The sequence below is a fragment of the Ailuropoda melanoleuca genome, chromosome 5, assembly GCF_002007445.2.
Source record: "Ailuropoda melanoleuca isolate Jingjing chromosome 5, ASM200744v2, whole genome shotgun sequence".
NCBI classification, from domain to species: Eukaryota; Metazoa; Chordata; class Mammalia; order Carnivora; family Ursidae; genus Ailuropoda; species Ailuropoda melanoleuca.
The window spans coordinates 51,296,831-51,314,993 of record NC_048222.1 but is presented as its reverse complement, the minus strand read 5'-3'; the positions used below and the strand labels follow the sequence as shown (position 1 = coordinate 51,314,993).

The 18,163-nt window shown below is 38.2% G+C and overlaps 1 protein-coding gene across 3 annotated transcripts in view; it reads right to left on the bottom strand.

Annotated features, from left to right (window-relative positions):
• The window catches only part of RAB27A (RAB27A, member RAS oncogene family), a 70,886-nt gene that overhangs the window by 14,388 nt on the left and 38,335 nt on the right, over window positions 1-18,163 (bottom strand). For all 3 annotated transcript variants that reach the window (XM_011229561.3, XM_019803465.2, XM_011229562.3), the window contains exons 2-4: window positions 10,009-10,183; window positions 4,302-4,387; window positions 1,729-1,832 (exon numbers count right to left, since the gene is read on the bottom strand). In XM_011229561.3, the coding sequence (XP_011227863.1) occupies window positions 1,729-1,832; window positions 4,302-4,387; window positions 10,009-10,161 (343 nt within the window). In that variant the 5' untranslated portion in view covers window positions 10,162-10,183. The remainder of the gene's footprint in view (window positions 1-1,728; window positions 1,833-4,301; window positions 4,388-10,008; window positions 10,184-18,163) is intronic.

Genomic DNA, 18,163 nt, shown 5'->3' with positions numbered 1-18,163 from the left:
GGGGGGGGGCACTGAGTGTGGGGACTGCTTTGCAGACAGGCAGAATAATAGGGATAAAAATATACAGGCAAAAACATGTAAAATATATACCTGTTGGGCTCTTACACCATTCATGTGAGGCTACAGAAACAATGTTTAAAAATTCAGGCTACCTTAAAATTTCTTTACAAAATAGGCTGCAACTAGGTGAAGAGTCACTATGGGCATGACTTGCCCACACTCTGAGCTCTAGGAAGACAGATAAGTGAACACAACACTACCTGATTCCTTTCAGATATCAGATTTAGGCTGAGAGGACTCAGCTCTCTGTTCAGTCTTCTGAATTTAGCAGAGCTCACCTTTGGACTTGTATGTATCCCCTTTCCAACAGGACATGAAGAGCTTTGGACTCAAGAGAGAAGGGACTGCCAGGGCAGCTCGGGGGAAGCAAAGGGACGGTGCAGACCTGCTCTCCCCTCCCCAGGCCAGTCAGGGCCCAGGAGTCAGCTATTTGTTCAAGGCAACAGTGCCTTTGTTCTGGTATACACTCCCCAAAAAGAAGAAATGAGTGATTCCTGTGATATTCAAAATGCCAACAGGCAGAGGAAAAATAAAGTGTACAGACAATAAATTTTTATTCCTAATTAAGATTTGACATTATTATCTCTGATACTGAACACTATAACTTTTTTTTAAAAAGGCGGGTTGGGGGGCGCCTGGGTGGCACAGCGGTTAAGCGTCTGCCTTCGGCTCAGGGCGTGATCCCGGCGTTATGGGATCGAGCCCCACGTCAGGCTCCTCAGCTATGAGCCTGCTTCTTCCTCTCCCACTCCCCCTGCTTGTGTTCCCTCTCTCGCTGGCTGTCTCTATCTCTGTCTAATAAATAAATAAAAAATCTTTAAAAAAAAAAAAAAAAAGGCGGGTTGGGGGAGAGGGAGAATACTTTTCATTGACGATATGAAATCTTCAAAATGTGTAAGTTTTCTCTACCTAATTGTGCAATAAGAATTCTTTTACACTGTAAGGATAACAAAATAAAATGCATACATTGCACATAATTTCACATAATTTTGTTATTTATCTAATCAGCTGAAAAAGTCAAGACAGGCAAGATTTATCGGTCTCAGAGTTTCCATTTCTATCTGAGAAAACAGGTGGGTTGATGATCTCCCCATGCTGAGATCCTGTGAGCACATCCCTAATAAGAATCTTATAAAGTGTTTGACTTAAAGCCTCAGAACTTATTAGAATGATACAAAGAAGAGGATGATGAAGAAGGGCTGAGGATAAAGGACTAGAAATAGCTACCATCATTCACTTTTAACTGAAATAATGAGGTGTGCAACACAGGCATTTAACAAACTGAAGCCCAGGGAGCATAACTAAATTTGAGGAACCTGTTCTTACAGTATTAAATAACTCTTCAGCCCGTAATGATCAAGTTAGTTAAGAAAGAGCATCAAAGACTACTGAACTGAAAAAGCCAAACTCCATGTCCTCGGAGAAGGACAGGACTACTCTGGGTCTTCAAGGCCCAGAGTCCTCATCCTAAAATCAAAGTTAGTATGACTAGGAAAAACAGAGTATTTCAGTAATCTTTGCCCCCAAAGTAAAACCTTGCTCCTTTAGACAGCATTTTTTAATAGCACTAGGAGCTCCTCCAAAACAACTTACAACAGAAGTAGAATTGAAGAGAGCACCATATTGTGGGAAGTGGGGAGTGGGAGACACGGAAAAAACAGCACTTACTTATCCAGTTTCTGACATTGAGGAAACTTTGCTCGTTTGTCAGATCAAAGAGCAGAAGAAACCCCATAGCATCTCTGAAGAATGCTGTTGTCAAGCTACGAAACCTAGGAACAAAAGCAGATTGGTCACCTACATCATGGCCCCACTCCTGAAATATAAAACTACCATTAGTGCCCTCAGCCTCTTCCAATAATTCATCAATAACAAATTAGGTATTTAATAATGTGTCATTATTTCTAATAACTACACATTATACATGCATATTCTATCTCTTAATTATACAAGATTCAGCAAATTATGCTATCAAATAGATATCTAGAACCAGAAAGAATACTTGAAAATATATTGAGACTTTATAAAACACCAGCAATTATCAAAAGTTGTATTTGGAATTCAATCTTTTTTTTTTTTTTTAAGATTTTATATATTTATTTGACAGACAGAGATAGCCAGAGAGGGAACACAAGCGGGCAGAGTGGGAGAGGGAGAAGCAGGTTCCTTGCTGAACAGGAAGCCCAAAGTGGGGCCCAATCCCAGGACCCCGGGATCATGACCTGAGCCAAAGGCAGACGCCTAATGACTGAGCCACCCAGGCGCCCCTGGAATTCAATCTTATAGAGAACAAACTGATGGTTACCAGAGGGGAAGTGGGTGGGGGGGGGATGGGTGAAACAGATCAAGGGGATTAAGAGTACACTTGTAACGAGCACTGAGTAATGTACGGAAATGTGGAGTCACTATATTGTACACCTGAGACTAATTTAACACTGTACGTTAATTATATTGGAATTAAATAAAAAATAAAAACAACTTCTGTAAATTTTTAAGAATTAAAAAAATTGGATGATGATATTCCAAAAGTGTATAAGACAGTTATTTATAACTTACGTAAGTTTATGTGTTAACAGACCATGTGATTTGAAAAACGAGACTGCTGGACAGGGATCAGAAGAACTAGCTCGTGAACCCTTAGTCTCAGTCAAGAATTTACTGTACAATTAAGAGTTAATCAGGCCAAAAGCAATGGTTGTTGCTGTGTATATTTCCCTCGTCCTCAGAAAATTCAGCTTGACTTGATGTTACAATGGGTTCCATGACCTTTTAATTTTAGTCTCTAAAGAGGTCTCATAACTCTGATAACCATTTCTTTGGCTTTAAGGTGGGAGTAGTATTGACTCAGTCCTTATTCTTTCTTGGTATTCTCTCTTCCAAGCCCTCCTATCTCCCTTCTCTCTCCCTCTAAAGGTCAGTTTCTACTTTATTTTTATGTAAAGTCTGCAACTGACAGGCATAGATTCCAGGGAAGAAAATACTGGTATGAATTTGTCATCTAATCTGTTATTTTAAGTTTTCTCAAATATTTCTAATCAATGCTTTTACAAAAAGAGTCCTTATTCTTTAGGAATACATACCAAAGTATGCATTTGGGGGAAGGGGTAAGAAGGGACAGAGGTATACATGAAATAAGAAAGGCCACAAATTGATGACTACTGAAACTGGGAAATATGTACATGATTTTATTATACTATCCTCTGTAGTATATATTTGAAGATTTCCATAATAAAAAGTTAAAAAACAGAACACTGCAGGGGTGCCTGGGTGGCTCAGTCGGCTAAGCGTCTGACTCTTGGTTTTGGCTCAGGTCATGATCTCAGGATTGTGAGACTGAACCCTGAGTCAGGCTCTGCACTCAGTATGGAGTTTGCTAAAGTTTCTCTCACCCTCTCCCTAAGCCCCTCCCCCACCCTGGCACACAATCTCTCTCTCAAATAAATAAATCTTTTAAAAAATAAAAACCAAACAGAATACTTAAAAGAAACTGTGAGAGAAAACAGCAGCTATAACTAAAAGAAATCTTATATCAAGATTTCAGGTGACTTATTTTGATCAAGTAACTTCTGACCGTATGAGTTAATTCCAAACAGATTTTCTGCGAGGTTTCCATAATCAGGTAAGAATAATGCATGTAATTCTGCAGTTGTCTTTGTGGCTGTGTAAACAGCAAAAGTAAATGGAAAAAAGTTATAAATCTTTTTTTTTTAAGATTTTATTTATTTATTCGACAGAGATAGAGACACCCAGCGAGAGAGGGAACACAAGCAGGGGGAGTGGGAGAGGAAGAAGCAGGCTCATAGCGGAGGAGCCTGATGTGGGGTTCGATCCCATAACGCCGGGATCACGCCCCGAGCCGAAGGCAGACGCTTAACCGCTGTGCCACCCAGGCACCCCACAAAAAGTGTATAAATCTTAAAGAACAAGAAGAACATGAAGAACAAGAAGAAAAATGAAGGAGGAAAGACAAAGGAGGGAGGAGGAGGAGAAAGAAGGAAGAAGTAAAAACTCCGTTAAGTAAGATAGTCTATTTTGAAAAGGATTCATTTTTCCTTTGACCTTGCATGAAATAGACATCATTATCATTTCAGACGGATACATTTCCTGCTAATTTAGCAACATGTCTTATCTAGGTGCAAGTCAACTAATCAGCTGGCCTTTTCCTGCTCAGGTACTGTGTGAAGGGCACAGCTGGTTTTCCCTTTCCTCCAGTAAGGAACACCTAACTGAAGATCTCATACCTCTCCTGCCCTGCTGTGTCCCATAATTGCAGGTGGATTCTCTGGCCTCTACCTATGGCTCCATCTGGTCCATTGGCTCTGTACACCTAAAACAGCAAAATGAAAGAGAAAAAGAAAACTTTTGAGACCAATGAACTTTTTTCACTTTTCTATTTAGTAAAGCTCCTCTAAGCATCTAAACTTCTAAAAAATCCCATCTGGAATACAACCTTATTTGTATGTTATTCCAAAAAACTATCTTTGGATAATACAATAATTTGTATTAAAACATAAATATATACATTACATATTTTTATAAATATATTATGAAATATATACATAACACATAATTTATATGAAAAAATAATAATCTGCTAACCTTTCCTCAAAGTTCCCTCAAGTCACTAGTATTTTCCCCAATCCCATGTTGAAAAAGTACTCTAAAGCAATTTTACAGGAAGGACCTTTGAAGATCTCTTCCACCATAAAAGCAATGAAACACTGGCAAAAAAAAAAAAAGCCAAAAGCCACTTTTTCCAAACTCTGAAAACTAACAAAGACCTGCAATGTTCCAAGAAGCATCTAATCAAGAAAAATGACTGAATATCAGTAAAAACAATAAATAAACTTTGTGCTGTTTTAATTTATTCTATTCCCATCCCACTCTCCCCAGCTCCTCAGTAGCCTTGAAAACCAAGAGATGCACAACTATGAGAGCTGTGAAAACAATCAGCATAGTAGTCACTGAAGGGAGTGGAAGCAAAACAGGTTTGAAGCTCCCTAAAGTCTCATCTCCAGAGAACTGTCTAAAAGTTGCCTGTAAAGCTCCATTCCCAGGCCTTGCCTTGACTTTGCCAAACTCAGAGCTTGCTCTGTGATAATAACCTTACCCTTAGGGCATTTGTTGAAAACAATCAGCAGCAATTATTCAACATCACATCTAACAAAGGCAACAATACCAACTGGTGCTAACAAAAGGTGAACCAAAAAACTTGAAGAAGAAAAAAAAAAGGAAATGAGATCTCCATAGGGAAATTTGAAAAGCTCCAAAATGTTCTTTGGAATGTACAGGCCAGTCTTATGTATAGCACTATACATATGGCTGGGAAAAACTTGAAAAGACCCTATTATCTCATCTCTAGCTAACTTTGAGCCTCTTCTTGAGCAGGAAGTAAAGGCTAAGGCAGAGTTGTAAACTGCCTGCAGGAGCATTAGGGACATGTCCCAAACCGGGCACACACATACGAGTGTGCACACATTCGCATGCGTCCACACACACAAACACAAACACACGGTGTCAGAAAAAGCTGACAGGCTTACTGGTTCAAGAAATCTGTCTGCTCAGAGGCGCCTGGGTGTTTCAGTCAGTTAAGCGTCTGACTCTTGATTTTACCTCTGGACATATTCTCAGGGTTGTGAGACAGAGCCCAATGTCAGGCTCCATGCTCAGCACAGAGTCTACCTGAGATTCTTTCTCTCCCTCTCCCCTTTCCCCCTCCTTGGGAAAGGGGAGGAATCTGGTTCTAGAATTGCCAGATTATATTATTTAAAATGTTCAGTTTTCAACAAAGCTCATGAGACACAAAAAGAAACAGGAAAGTATGGCTCATACACACTGGTGGAAAGGAAATCAACAAAAACCATCCCTAAGGAAGGCCAGGAACTTACTAGACAAAGACTTTAAATCAGCTATTATAAATACGTTCAAAGAACTAAAGGAAATCATGTCTAAAGAATTAAAGTATAGGGGCTCCTCGGTGGCTCAGTCAGTTAACCATCTGCCTTTGGTTCAGACCATCATTCTAGGGTCGGTCCTGGGATCAAGCCCTATGTCGGGCTCCCTGCTCAGTGGGGAACCTGCTTCTCCCTCTCCCTGTGCCGCTCCCCCTGCTTGTGCTCTCTTATTCTCTCTCTCTCTCTCTCAAATAAATAAATAAATTTTTTAAAGAATTAAAGAAAGGAACAATGCCTCACTGAAAAGAGAATGTTTACAGAGATAGATATTATAAAAGGTAAATAGAAATTCTGGAGTTAAAAAGTATAATAACTGAAGGGCAATATTCACTAGAGGGGTTCAATAGCAGACTTAAACTGGCAGAACACATAACCACCGAATTTGAAGATAGGTCAGTTGAGGTTATCCAGGCCATGGCACAGAAGAAAAAAGAATAAAGAAAAATGAACAGAGTCTCAGAAACCTATGGAACCATCAAACATACCAACATATGCATACTGGCAATCCTATAAAAAGAAGAGAGACAAAAGCAGAAAAAAATTTTGCAGAAATAATAGCTAAAAACCTCCAAAATTTGATGAAAACATTCATCTGCACACTCAAGAAACCCAGTGAGCTCCAAAAAATTAATAGAAATTGACTAGACATATCATCAAACTGTCAAAATCCAAAGACAAAAAGAGAATTTTAAAAGCAGCAATTGAAAAGTGATTCATCACATACAAGGGATCTCAATAAGACTAACAGCTGATTTGTCATTAAAGAACAATAAAGGCCAAAAGGCGTAGGATGACATAAAGTGCTAAAAGAAAAAAAAAAGACTATCAACCAAGAATTCCATATCCAACAAAGCTATTCTTTAAAATTGAAAGACAAAGTAAGACATCCCCAGATAAACAAAAACAGAAAGTTCATCACCAGCATTCTTTCTGTATAAGGAATAATAAACACAGTGCTTCAGGCTGAGATATAAGGACACTGGGCAGTAAGTCAAATCCATAAAAAATAAAGAGAACCAGAAAGATAACTACATAGATAGATATAAAAGACAGTATAAATGTATTTTTTTAATTCTTTTCTTCCATCTGATCAAAACACAACTTCATGAACAATTATAAATCTGTTGATGGGCACACCGCATATCAAGATGTAATTTGTATGACAATAACAGTGCAAAGGAGGGAGTAGGAAATGAAGCTATATATAAGCAGAGTTTCATGACAGTATTGAAATTAAGTTGGTATTAATCCAAACTACATTGTTAAAAATTAAATGATAATTGTAATCTCTAGGGGAACTATTAAAAAAATAACTCAAATATATATTAAAAATAATGACAAGAGAATTAGAAGAATGGTATACTAGAAAGTATATAACAAATTAGTCATGAAAAAACAGAAGAACAAAAAATAAGACACATAGAATACAAGTAGCAAAATGGCAAACATAAAGGCTTTTTTATCAGTAATTAAATATAAATGAATTAAATATTCCAAATAAAAGGCAAAAATTGGCAAAATGGATTTAAAAACATGACCCAACTATGTACTATCTAGAAAGACATGCTTTAGATTCAAAGACACAAAGAGGTAAATAAAAGGATGGGGGAAAAAATACCATGCAAACGGTGACTAAAAGTGAGCTGGAGTGGCTTTACTAATATCAGAAAAAATAAACTTTAAGACAAAAATTGTTATTAGGGACATTTTATAATGATAAAAGAGTTACTCCATGAAGAACATATAGGGAGAAAAAGGGAGAAATAAACATGTCGACCATTATATTGAGAGACTTCAATAGTCCACTTTCTATAATGGATAGAGCAAGTAGGCAGATGAACAAGGAAACAGAAGACTCATACAACACTGTAAACCAAAGACATAACAGACATCCATAGAACACTCAACAATTGCAGAACACACATTCTTCTCAGGTATACATAAAACATTCTCAAGGACAGGCCTTATGTTAGATCATATATATGGACATTTATCCGGAATATATTTTTAAAACTCTTAAAAGTAAAGAACAAAAAGGCAACCAATTTCAAAAAGGCAAACAATCTGAACAGACATTTCTCCAAAGATGATATACAAATGGCTAACAAGTACATGAAAGAAATGATTGCTCAAAAACATCTCTCGGGGCGCCTGGGTGGCTCAGTCGTTAAGTGTCTGCCTTCAGCTCAGGGCATGATCCCAGCATTCTGGGATCGAGCCCTGCATCAGGCTCCTCTGCTGGGAGCCTGCTTCTTTCTCTCCCACTCCCCCTGCTTGTGTTCCCTCTCTCGTTGGCTGTCTCTCTCTGTGTCAAATACATAAATAAAATCTTTAAAAAAAAATCTCTTGTCAGGGAAATTTATGTCAAACCTACAATAAGGTACCACTTCACACTCACTGGAATGGCTATATCAAATAGACAATAACAAGAGTTGGTGAGGATATGGAGAAAATGGAGCCCTGATAAGAATGTAAAATGGTGCAGCATCTTTAGAAAATTTGGAAGTCACTCAAAGTTAGAGAGTTATCATATGGCCAATTAATTCCACGCCTAGGTGTATACCCAAGAGATTTGAAAACATAAGTCCACACAAAAAATGTATATGACTGTTAATGGAAGCATTATTCATTATAGCTAAAAAGTGAAACAGCCCAACTGTCTATCAATGGATGAATAGATAAACAAAATGTGGTATACCAAGACAATGGAATATCATTTGGTCATAAACAACAATGAAGCTCTGATACATGCTACAACACGGATGCCTTGAAAATATTATGCTAAGCGAAAGAAGCCAGGCACAAAAGACCACACACTGTATGATTCCATTTATGTATGACCAGAATAGTCAAATCTATGGAGAACAGGTTAGTGGTTAGAGGGATGATAAATGGGGAATGACTGCTAAAGGGCATGAGGCTTCTTTTGGGGGTGATGAAATGTTCTAAAATGAGATGCACAACTCTGAAATACTAAAAACCACTGAATTGTACACTTCCAATGGGTGAATTTTAGGTTATGTGAATTATATCTCAATAAAGTGATTTTTAAAAAACAAGGTTATAAAATGGGAATTAATAAATATAATCACATACATATATACCAATTCTACCAATTATATGTCAATACTAAAATTTTAATGAAATCCTATTCTTAGTGGGTCTGAGTCTCCATAAGATTTGACGACAGTGGAAGAAAAGACTGCGATTGAGTAAGAGGGAATGAATTCTTCTATCCTAGAAGCCATAGACCCTGTATCTTTTCCAGGTAGAGTATGCTCCATTGAAAGATCTTTGTCATTAATCTCTTGACCACTTGCTGACCTGCTTCAGGGTAACAGTCAATTTTTCAGCAAGAAATGTATTTCATGGTGAAGGTCATCCTCTCTCTGCAATTCCAACACAGTGACCTCCTGCCCTCCCTCCACCATCAGAATAACTTTCAGTCCCTTAAATAAACAAAAAAAAGAGCCTCTTCCTTCGTCATTCAGTAGAACCTCTCTGTTCCCTTGGTTACCTCGCAGGTCAACATACACTACTGGTATTCTCACTCCACGCCAACCTCACCTTCCTGGCAGCAGTGATGAGTTTTGCCACTTAGTGCTCCATGTGGGATTGAATTAAAACAAAGGTCATTAAAAATGACATCAAAGGTGGAAGAAATAGTCCACAAAACAGCAGTAGGAGGGCTAGGGTGGTTTGTAGGCTTCATAACAAAGGAAGACAAATACCTTTGTGGAGTTCTGATGGAACATATAAGCCAAAAGGGTATCAAGGGAAAATTAAAAGAAATCTTCACTTTTGTCTCATTGGTTTTATAGTAAATGTCCTTCAGCACAACCTTTTAAATCACAATTCCTAGATTGAACAGAATACACTTTCACATGCACCCTTCAATTTTATATTCCAGACTCTATCCTTCTAATTCCTACAAAATAAACTAGACAGACAGGCAACCATTGATTCAGAGATCACATTTTTATATAGAACTTACCACTCTCTTTTCCCTGAAATCAATGCCCACTGTTGTGATAAATTTGGAGTTAAATTTACCATCTGTGTACTGGTAAAGTACACTGGTCTTCCCTACTCCAGAGTCTCCCAAAGCTAAAAACTTGATGAGGTAATCATAGTCTCCATCAGACATAATGAAGAACTCAGTGGTTCACCTGTAAAATACAAACAAATGCATACTGACTAAAAAGTCATTAGGAAATACTAGAACCTTCCATGAATAAAGTGAATTATTTTAATATCCAGTTCAATAAGTACTATGTGACACCTATATGCCTAAGGGTTCTGTGAAGAGGATTAGATAGTATTCACTGCCCCCAAGGACCTAATAACTTGCTAGATGAGATATTACTAAAATAATAAATAACAGTTTATTTATTTGTTTTTAAGATTTTATTTATTTATTTGACAGAGAGAGAGAGAGCCAGCGAGAGAGGGAACACAAGCAGGGGGAGTCGGAGAAGAAGAAGCAGGCTCCTAGCGGAGAATCCTGATGTGGGGCTCGATCCCAGATCACCGGGATCACGCCCTGAGCCGAAGGCAGGTGCTTAACGACTGCGCCACCCAGGCGCCCCTAAATAACAGTTTAATTTAAAATTAATGTGCAATAAAAATTAAGAAGATAACCAGCACTAAGTCTTACATGCAGATGACATAAACAAAAATTTTTAAAAGAAAGTAGGAAGGAGAATGTTACAGGAATAATAAGAATTCTTAGAGTACAAGTGGTTCCAATTCCCCCTTCTTTTCAAAGTCTCCTGGTGAAAGATCCTCGGCTTTTCTCTTTTACTTGGATATCTAGGCAATTGCACTTATTCTATTCATTTTCAAATGTCACTATAGTTCCTTCAAAGACAATGCTAAATTCACAAGTAAAATTTGGTTTGTGGCTTCCTTATTTTTGATGATGATGATGATGATGGTGGTGGTGGTGGTGGTCGTCGTGGTCGTGATATACTGCATGTTAAGTCAGACTTTTCAGAATACCACTGCTCCCCTGGGAACTAAGTTCCAGATTAGGGCAGTCACTGTTCAGAGACCATAGTTCCATTACAAAGGGCTCATCTACCTATACTTGCCTGGGTATTCAAACAAGAAATGCTACCAATTCAGATCTTAGATATTGACTAAAACAAAAGTCCACCTTAGAGAAGAAAAATTCTTATTTTTACCAAGACCTAACCACAGTTATGTTTATCTTTTTGCATTGAGCACTTTTCACGATTTGTTTTTATTCTCTAAGTAGATTCCGACTACTCAAAATATCGGTCCAACTGAAAATGTAGTCTGTCTCCAGGGAAGGCTTACCTCTTTTATGCTCTCATTTCTAATACCAATAAATCCTCCAGAAAATCAGAAAAATAATCAGCTACCCCACTACCATTGACAACTCTACATGCCCATTCAAACCTGCATATTCACCCATCCACATACACATCAGATGCCCTACATTAGATGCTGATTTTCCTTTCAGCATCTATTTTCATACAGCCTCACACTGAGAAACTTTACTACAATTCTCAATGCTTCCTATAGGATTATTTCTATAGATCTGTAAAATTAATAAAAGCTCAAGCAAGGGCATTTATTGATTTTCAAGGTTTCCTCCTTCACCCCAGCCTCAATTTGGTAACTCACCTTATGCTCAAAAATCTGAATGCTGACCCCCAAGAGCCACTGAAATTTACTTCCTCATAGTGCCTTAGTAAAGATCTGGGACCTCACATTCAGATATGGCTGGTCAGCTGATAAGGGCAGAGACTCCACAAACATTCATAATTCTATTTGCACACTATAAAGAATGAAACTTCATAGATGATGGCTTCCCTTCTGTATTCACAGGTTTAGGTTGTCGGTATTAATGGTATATAACAGAATTCCTCTCCAGAAGATGACCAATAGGGTACAAATAAATATTCTAGTAAGTCATCTCATAGGATCTCATTTGGCTCCAAGTTATTCATTAACTAGAGCTAAGAATTGAAAAGCGGGTCCAGATAATGTTTGATCATTTTAGAGGTTCCCCTAAAAATGAATGAGGAAGCAGAAAGCAACTCCGAATTCTGCAATGAGAATGATACAAGATGTGGTTACCTTACTTCCTCTTTCCTTTTAATTTGAACAAAGGTTGGTCATTTCTATGTCTATGGTTTTTTTCAAAGATTTTATTTATTTATTTGACACAGAGACAGCCAGTGAGAGTGACAAGCAGGGGGAGTGGGAGAGGAAGAAGCAGGCTCCCAGCAGAGGAGCCCTATGTGTGGCTCGATCCTGTAACACCGGGATCACTCCCTGAGCCGAAGGCAGACGCTTAACAACTGAGCCACCCAGGCGCCCCTCTATGTCTATGTTTTTATATCATTTAAGGTACAGGAGAAAATGCTGCCACCAGTGGCATCACTCTTCTAGAATTCTCTAAATTCACTTGAATGGAATTCAAAGACAGATGAAACTATATCGGTTGTGCCCAAATTTTATGTGTTTAGTTATCATGGGAGAAGAATCACACATATAAATCTAACAATGCTCGTTGTGGGCTTTTCTATTCATGTTGACAGCAATACGTTAACAGTTTGTTCCCAAACCAAGCCATCATAAAGGAAGCATTAACAAACCAAATACCACAAGTGAAGGTATATAAATACCACTGACAATATTAATCATAGTTTGCACTCTTCAGATCGCACCTCTAGGCAATTATCTGCCTTGCTAATCTGAAAATAAATGTCCAGACCTTTCACTCTCTGGGTTCAGTTTTCCAAAGGATGAAATAGAACCCAGAGAGGTGAACTCATTTCCACTTATACAGAATATAAATCTCTTAACTCCAAGTTCAATGTCCAGTCTACCTCCAAGCTTATTGTCTGTTACTCAAGCTTCCACAAATGCATGTTGGGCTTAAAGGTGACCAGGTATGATATCTTACAAGGTAGCCCAATAGGAAAAACATGACCTCTGAAGTCAAGCAGAGCTGGGCTAAATTCCATGTCTCCCACATGCCTCAGATGTCTCTGAGTCTTGGATTCGGGTTTTCATCCTATGAAAAAGAAGATGCTACACACTCCTTTACACCATTGTTCTAAAGATTGAATAAGATACTCTTTGTGAAGCACCCAGCACAGTGCTTGGCATATACTGGATACTCAGTAAATGTTAGCTCACCCTCTTCACCCCACTCTGGACGGATCAGACTAACGCTGAGGACCTAGACCACTCTCTGAAATTGCCTGAGTCGCTCCAAACATTTTTCCAGCACAAAGGATTTCTGACTGGCTCAGAGTCATTTGCTGAGTCCACATAGATCACTTTCAAACTAATTCTGATCTTTTTTGGCTGACTTAAAACATTTTCATTTTAAATTGAGATGCCTATGGCAAAAGAAGTTAGGACCAGCTTAAAAACAGTTTGAAATCTGTATAAAACACTGCAGTCCATTCTAACAAGCTCATATTTGCTCAAAAAAATCTGAATGGTTCATTATAGTTCAGAACGAAAGAGTCGAGCTCAAAGAGGTTACACCTACAAAACTATTTCTGACTGATCTAAAGCCACTTTGGCTAAAACTAAATATATCTAATGAAAATTACTTGGGTCTGGTTTCAATAGCTCAAACTGCTTCAAACTAGTTTCACCTAGCTCAAATAAGTTCTGGCCTGGAAGGCATGTTCTGACGGGCTCATACAAGATTTGACTGATTCAGAGTATATTTTACTGAGTCAGCTTAGTGCTGACCAATTAAATCTTTCCAACTGGGTCATACTTGCTCTAATTTTATCAAACTGCTTATGACTAGTTTATAAATTATAACATGTCATCTATAAAATTGTTTTTACTGTCTTAGACTGCTTAAAAACTGGCTCAAACCAGTCGGAGTTGACCGATCAGATGTTCAAAGAGTTCAAGACTAGAAATGTAAAATGATAAACAGAAGCACAAAAAGCAATGGTTCGATGCATTAAATATATGCTGAACCAAAAAACTTAAATTTTTATTTATAATTACCTCTGTTGCAGAGAGTCTGTCTCCACCACAATACAGTTTCTTTCTACACTTGAATGGTTTGTATGTGTTGGAGAACAATAAACAGGTTGAGAGAAAGAAGTATGGGCACGCTGGCAGAGAAGAATATGATAAACAATAGGAAAAGGTGTGATGACTGACAGAGGCTTCCCTGGTTGACAGCTCGCCATTCATTTTATCTCAGGGACCTGGCAGCAAAACATTAATCCATGATCCAACAATAAAATAGACATCTCAAGTTGAGGAAAACCTGTAGCAAATTTGGAGGCTATGTCAAGTGTCTCCTAACTTGGTCACAATGACCAGGCTGGTCTGGGTTAACAGAGGCCAGAATTCTAAAAAGTAAGGAAGCTGCAAGGAAATAAAAGGACTCAGGAAGGAGACAGGCCTTCAAATTGATAACAGAGATTTTTCAGGGTTTGGGCAGGGCATGGATGGTGACAAGCTTCTTATCTGAGTTTGCAGCCAGTTAGTCAAAGCCCAGAATTAGTGAAACCATTCCATCTTTCAGCAGAATATAATTCTGATGCATAGCAAATCATAACCCCAAACCCACCTGGCAGTCCCATGTCTGTGTTTCACCCCTGCTTATCACCACCAGATGAAGAAAACTTCATGTTAAGTTTCAACTGCTGGTAGGTCTTCATAGAGGACCATCTTCATATTAAAAATTATTTTTGTTTCTTATTTTTGTTTCTCAAGTCTTGGGTGTTTCAGGGGCCTACCTTCCATAAAGAAAATACTCTACTCCCCAAGTATGGAAATAATATAAATTATTTTTATGTTGGCATTTTAGAGCAGAAAGGGAAACACTGAAAACACAGTGCAGAATTTGACATCTGGGACACCCAAACGACATTTTGTGCATACTATTTGCAGTGAGCATTCCAGCCTATTGATGCAGTTCATGGAGGCTTTTCCCAATTGCATTACTCTTGCTAAAAATGGGTCAGAAGCCTAGGTCAGATGCCCACACACCAAGTACCTTACAGTACTTTACAATCCTTATCACAGCCCTAAAATCAGGTGCTACATAACCACACATACTCCCTCTCTCAGAAGGATCTCAGTGCCATTCTTATCATGAATGCCCCAGTGAGAAGACAAGTAAGTGGGTCTAGGACAGACTATGCACATGCTTACATGGGCTCAATTCCAGCACATTGTTGAGAGACAAGAAAAAGTGGAGGTCAAGAACATGGACTCTAAAACCAAATCACCTGGATGTGAAGCCAGTCATTTCACTTTAGAAAATTCAATCCCTTCTGGCGCCTGGGTGGCTCAGCCGGTTAAGTGACTGACTCTTGATTTCAGTTCAGGTCCTGATCTGAGAGAGCTGAGATGAGCCCCATGTCAAACTCTGAGCTCAACTCAGAGTCTGCCTGTCCCTCTCCCCCTGCTCCTCCCCCTCTTGCACTTTCTCTCTCTCTCCCAAATAAATAAATAAAATCTTTTTTAAAAAAAGAAAAAAGATTTTTAAAGAAAATTTAATCCCTCTCCCTCAGGTTCCCCCATTTTAAAAATGGAAATGATTTTTTAAATTAATATTTTATTAATTCTAGCATGCATATGCTTTCGTATTTTAACTTCTTTATAATCGGGGTGCATCTTACATTTTACAGTCTTACAACCCATGACATCTTGCAACTGTTACTAAATGAGGTAGCAACGGAGATAGTTATGTGGTAGTTATGTTAGCATCTTCTACCAAGATCACAAATGCACCAGCAGCACATTCTAGATTTAATGAAGCGGTAAACCTACCTCAGAGGGCTGTTGTGAGGATTGAGTTAATGTATACATGAAGAGTTTAGAACACTGTCTGGCACACAGTAAATCCTGTATAACTATTAACTGCCATTAGCACTATCATCTTGCAATCTAGCCTCCCTACAGTCAATATGCAGTCAGGATTACTTTCTTTCCTAGAACTGTAAGAAAGAACTATGCCCCTAAACTAAAAATTAATGAAAGAAAAAAATAACAAACTAAAAATTAATGAAAGAAAAAAATAACAATCTATGAAGAACACTTGAACCAAAGTTCAGTTCTTTATATTCTATATTTCCTTCAGGAAGCAGCATCTGAGATACCTCAAGGAAATCTCTTCTAAAAAGTTAAGAATGACCCTAATGTGGGACCTGCAGAAGACTTCGTTAGTCAGTTCACTTCTATCTCTCCTCCCTACACAAATATTTTTTCAAAGTGCTCTCCACCCTCACTCTCACCAGATTAACAATAGAAAGCAAGGAACACCCACTTCCTCAACATACAATAAGTGGTGATAATTGCCGCTGAGAGAAAGTCAATGATCTTCTTCCTTATTTAAAAAATGAAACATATCTTAATTGTTCTTCAGGGAATAAGATAGAAGAGAGTGGTTTTAGTTAAGAGCAAAGGAATTAGATTTCTCTCCCTTCCTTCCTCTCTCTCTTCATCTCCCCCCCCACACACACACCCCTAGCAGAATTACTCCATAAAGCTTCCTATGAAAGTCAATCATAGACTCCAACCTTAGGATCCCCTATCATTAGGCAGAATCATTCTGAAACTACTTCAGATATATCAGCCATTTCTTGAAAGCCAAATTTTCCCTCTATCACCCATATTTAGTACAGAGGGCAAAAAAAGAGGGGAGGATAATATTAACTGAATAAACACCATGTGCCACTAACAGTACTAGGCATGCGTGATTTTATTTTATCAGTACATCATCCTTAAAGAAAACTCAATGGTCTGTACAAAACTTATACTACATAAAGAGTGATGTTGTCTTAATATGATGGGAAGTAGGCTTGGGTTCAAATTCTGACTGTGTGTGTGACCTGGTCTGAGTTCTTTACAGTAAGCCTCCATTCTTTCAACTATAAAATGGAAATAAACAATGGTTATTAAGTGACATGGTCCACAGAAAGCTTTTGGTGCATTGCTTGGTCTATGTTAAATGTTCAATAATTGAAACTGGTCTGCAGCAATACTATTATTAGGAGCCTCATCACGTTCTCAGCAAGACATGTCATTTTACGATCTATTCTTAATTTAATCCTGTACCTCAACCTTTAGAAAAATCATAGGAAAAATTCCATTTCAATTCAAAATGCAATCACTTATGAGGTCTCTATCCATTAGAAAAGCTATCTTAGCATCCCAATCTAACACTTAGTTTCATCTGTGTGATTTTTGGCAATCTCAGAGCTGGAATGTTCATCAGTTGAATACTTTAATTTCCAGAAGAGGAAACTAAATAAAGCCTAGAGAAGACAAGCGAACAACATAAAACAGATCAGCAGCTTAGATGTGGAGCTGAGCTAGAGCCCTAATCTCCTAAATTCTAGTCCTGCATCCTTTTCTAACATATCATGATTTTTGTTCTCTCTGTATGCCTTCCTTCAAAGCCAGGAACCTCAATTATAGTTGCTTTGATTCAGGAATCAAAAGTTTTCTATGGTGCCAGCAGCTATAGAGATGAATCACTTTATAACTAAGCCTTAGACTCAGAGAGGTTGGGACGAAGGGCCTGTACTTCTGCCTCTCTGCCACAAAGCTCTTCCTTCTGATGGGTTCCCCCAAGAAGAGAGGTCAGAAACTGAGGGCATGTCTGCCTCTTGTTGGTCACAACAAATCTAAGAAATTATGTATGTTGATACTTGTACCATCTCCTGTAAACCCTCTTTATGTATGTCTTTCTTGTGGCTTCAACATGCAAAGAGCAGAAAAATCATGAAGTTTGTCGTTTCCCTACAGATTTGTTTGGTATTGAGCTTGGTGCTTTCTTCTTCTTTTTTTTTTTTTTTAATTTTATTTTATTATATTATGTTAATCACCATACAGTACATCCCCTGATTCTGATGTAAAGTTTGATGCTTCATTAGTTGCGTATAACACCCAGTTTGGTGCTTTCTTCTTAAATCAAGATGATTTCCTGTGGTGCTACCTGAGGTTCTCTGTAAGGATACTTCTTCATGCTCATCCACTCACTCTTGCATTCATCAAATATTTATTGAATGCCTATTCTGTGCTCGGTGCCAGAGCACAATGGGAAGCCAATACTTGACATGGAAACCTTACACTTTTAGCCACATCCCAATCTATGTCCTCCTAATGACTATACCAAC